General features: G+C 43.4%; 1 protein-coding gene across 1 annotated transcript; it reads left to right on the forward strand.

Annotated features, from left to right (window-relative positions):
* Positions 1–119: 119 nt before the first annotated feature.
* LOC106314294 lies at positions 120–887 on the forward strand. Its single transcript, XM_013752193.1, has one exon. The coding sequence runs from the start codon at positions 120–122 to the stop codon at positions 885–887; it is 768 nt and encodes a 255-aa protein (XP_013607647.1).
* Positions 888–2,057: the final 1,170 nt, after the last annotated feature.

Below are 2,057 nucleotides of genomic sequence, written 5' to 3' on the forward strand. Positions count from 1 at the left end.
CTGTTCCAGCTAACGCAGATGAGCTGAAGGGTCTGGGTATGATGATGCAACAGTTGTTGCAGGGTCAGCAGGTTCAGGCCAAGGCGTTGAATTAGGTAACCACGGAAATTGACACCAGGATGGGCAACATGTTCACTGAGCTGAATAACAAATATGACAATCTTGCGATCCATATGAGAAAGATAGATGTTCAGCTTGCTCAAACAACTGAGAGTGTCAAGAGGCAACAAGAGATGCTCCCTGGAAGAACTGATAAAAATCCAAGGACTGAGCACTGTAATGCAGTAGAGCAGCCGTTTGCTGAGACTATTCTAGTCGCAGAAGAGAACACAGAGCAGTCTGCTAGCTCTGAAGTGATTGCTTCTAGCGAACCTGCTGAAACTCCACCAGTCCGAGTTTATGTTCCTAAGGTTCCCTATCCAATTCCACCTAGACATCTGATGGATCCCATTGGTGAAGAGCAGCTGATAGGTTTTAACAAGATGGTGAGAAGGCTTCCTAAAGAACTTGCATTCGAAGATGCTCTGCAGATTCGTCCATTGCTCCAGTTCTTTAAAAACTGTAGAGAGACTCAAGAAGAGATCAAGGTCCTCTATACCAGAGCACTGTCTACGCCAGCACTGAAGGTATTGCCTAAGGTTGATGATCCTGGAAAGTTTGTTTTCCCATGTTCCATCGCAGGAACAACCTTCAAGGACGCTCTTTGTGACTCTGGTTCTTGTGTGAATCTCATCTCAAAGGCTATTGTAGACGATTTGGGTATTGCTGATGTTGAGCGTTCTCAGCTGACCCTGACCTTTGCAAACTCTTCCAGAGCAGTCCCATATGGAACCATCCGCAGCCTTCATGTTCAAGTAGGGGAATGCATTGTTCCTGCTGAGTTTTAAGTTGTTGAGATGAACACGGATCATAAGATGCCTTTGATATTTGGAAGGACATTCATGGCTACTGTTGGAGCAACCATCGATATGCCCAACAAGAGAGTCTGCTTCTCTAACATCAAGAAGAAAATTTTCTACAAAGCTGTATCCACCAGATCTTCCTCATCACACGCCTCTTGCATCTCAGTGTTTGATGTAGAAAAGCTGAAGGTTGTTCCAGAGAAGGAGCATGGTGATAAGGGTGAGAGCAGACTGTTCTTTGATGAAGATCCTAGCACTGATCCTACTAAATTCAGAGGGAATTCAAGGGTGAAACAGAAAGTCCAGAAGAAAAGGGTCAAGGGAGATCCTACAATGACTTTGATACCTCTCAAGTGTGATGGGAACTCCATTGAGTATGAGGTAAAGTGCAAGGGTACCTCTAAACCTTTCTATAAAGTCAGAGCTATTCTCACACATGAGCTGAAGGAGAAAGGAAAATCAGCTGTGAAAGGGTTGCTGAGCAGAGTTTTGAAGTTGAACATGTCTGATTGTGGAGCTTGTTTGGAACAAGTCCTCATGATCAACCCGACTGATCCCTGTCACCAAGTCAAGCTAGTGACTTAAACAAAGCGCTTGGTGGGAGGCAACCCACTGATAAGTATAAATATAACTTGCTTTTGTTTTTGGTTGCTTATTTTCGTTTTAGTTTATTGAGTTTCAGGTCAAAAAGCATAAAAATTCGAGATACTTCAAAAATTCTGGGTTGCAGAAACAGAACAACCTACCCCCTGAAAAGAGCGGTTGTTCCAGGCGACCATCTGACGACAGAACACCCAGAATTTTCATGGAGCGCCTGCTCCACTCAGGTATAAGTATCTCGACCCAAAAAAAAAAATGTTTATTCTTGTTTTCAGCTTCTCTCTGATTTATATTCACACCAGGGACGTTGTGAAGTAAGTCTGGGGGAGGGTTTTCGTCGTTTACTAACTCGTTTCTTTCTTTTGTTTTTCTTTTGGGTCAATTTGAGTCAGTTTTTATTGAGTCAGTCAAAATTTGTGGGAATTAGGACCTTATTCCGTGTTGATCACTGACCACCTCGTGCTTTAGTTATCTTATTCAGTGACCTTAGCAGTGGCGAAAGACACACATGTGGACCTAGAACACCCTGACATATCTCACTTGATTCTCCAGAAG

Source organism: Brassica oleracea, chromosome C9 (genome assembly GCF_000695525.1).
Source record: "Brassica oleracea var. oleracea cultivar TO1000 chromosome C9, BOL, whole genome shotgun sequence".
NCBI classification, from domain to species: domain Eukaryota; kingdom Viridiplantae; phylum Streptophyta; class Magnoliopsida; order Brassicales; family Brassicaceae; genus Brassica; species Brassica oleracea.

Coding starts and splice junctions, on each gene's coding strand:
- LOC106314294 (XM_013752193.1), top strand. CDS start 120: ATGGGCAACATGTTCACTGAGCTGAATAACAAATATGACAATCTTGCG.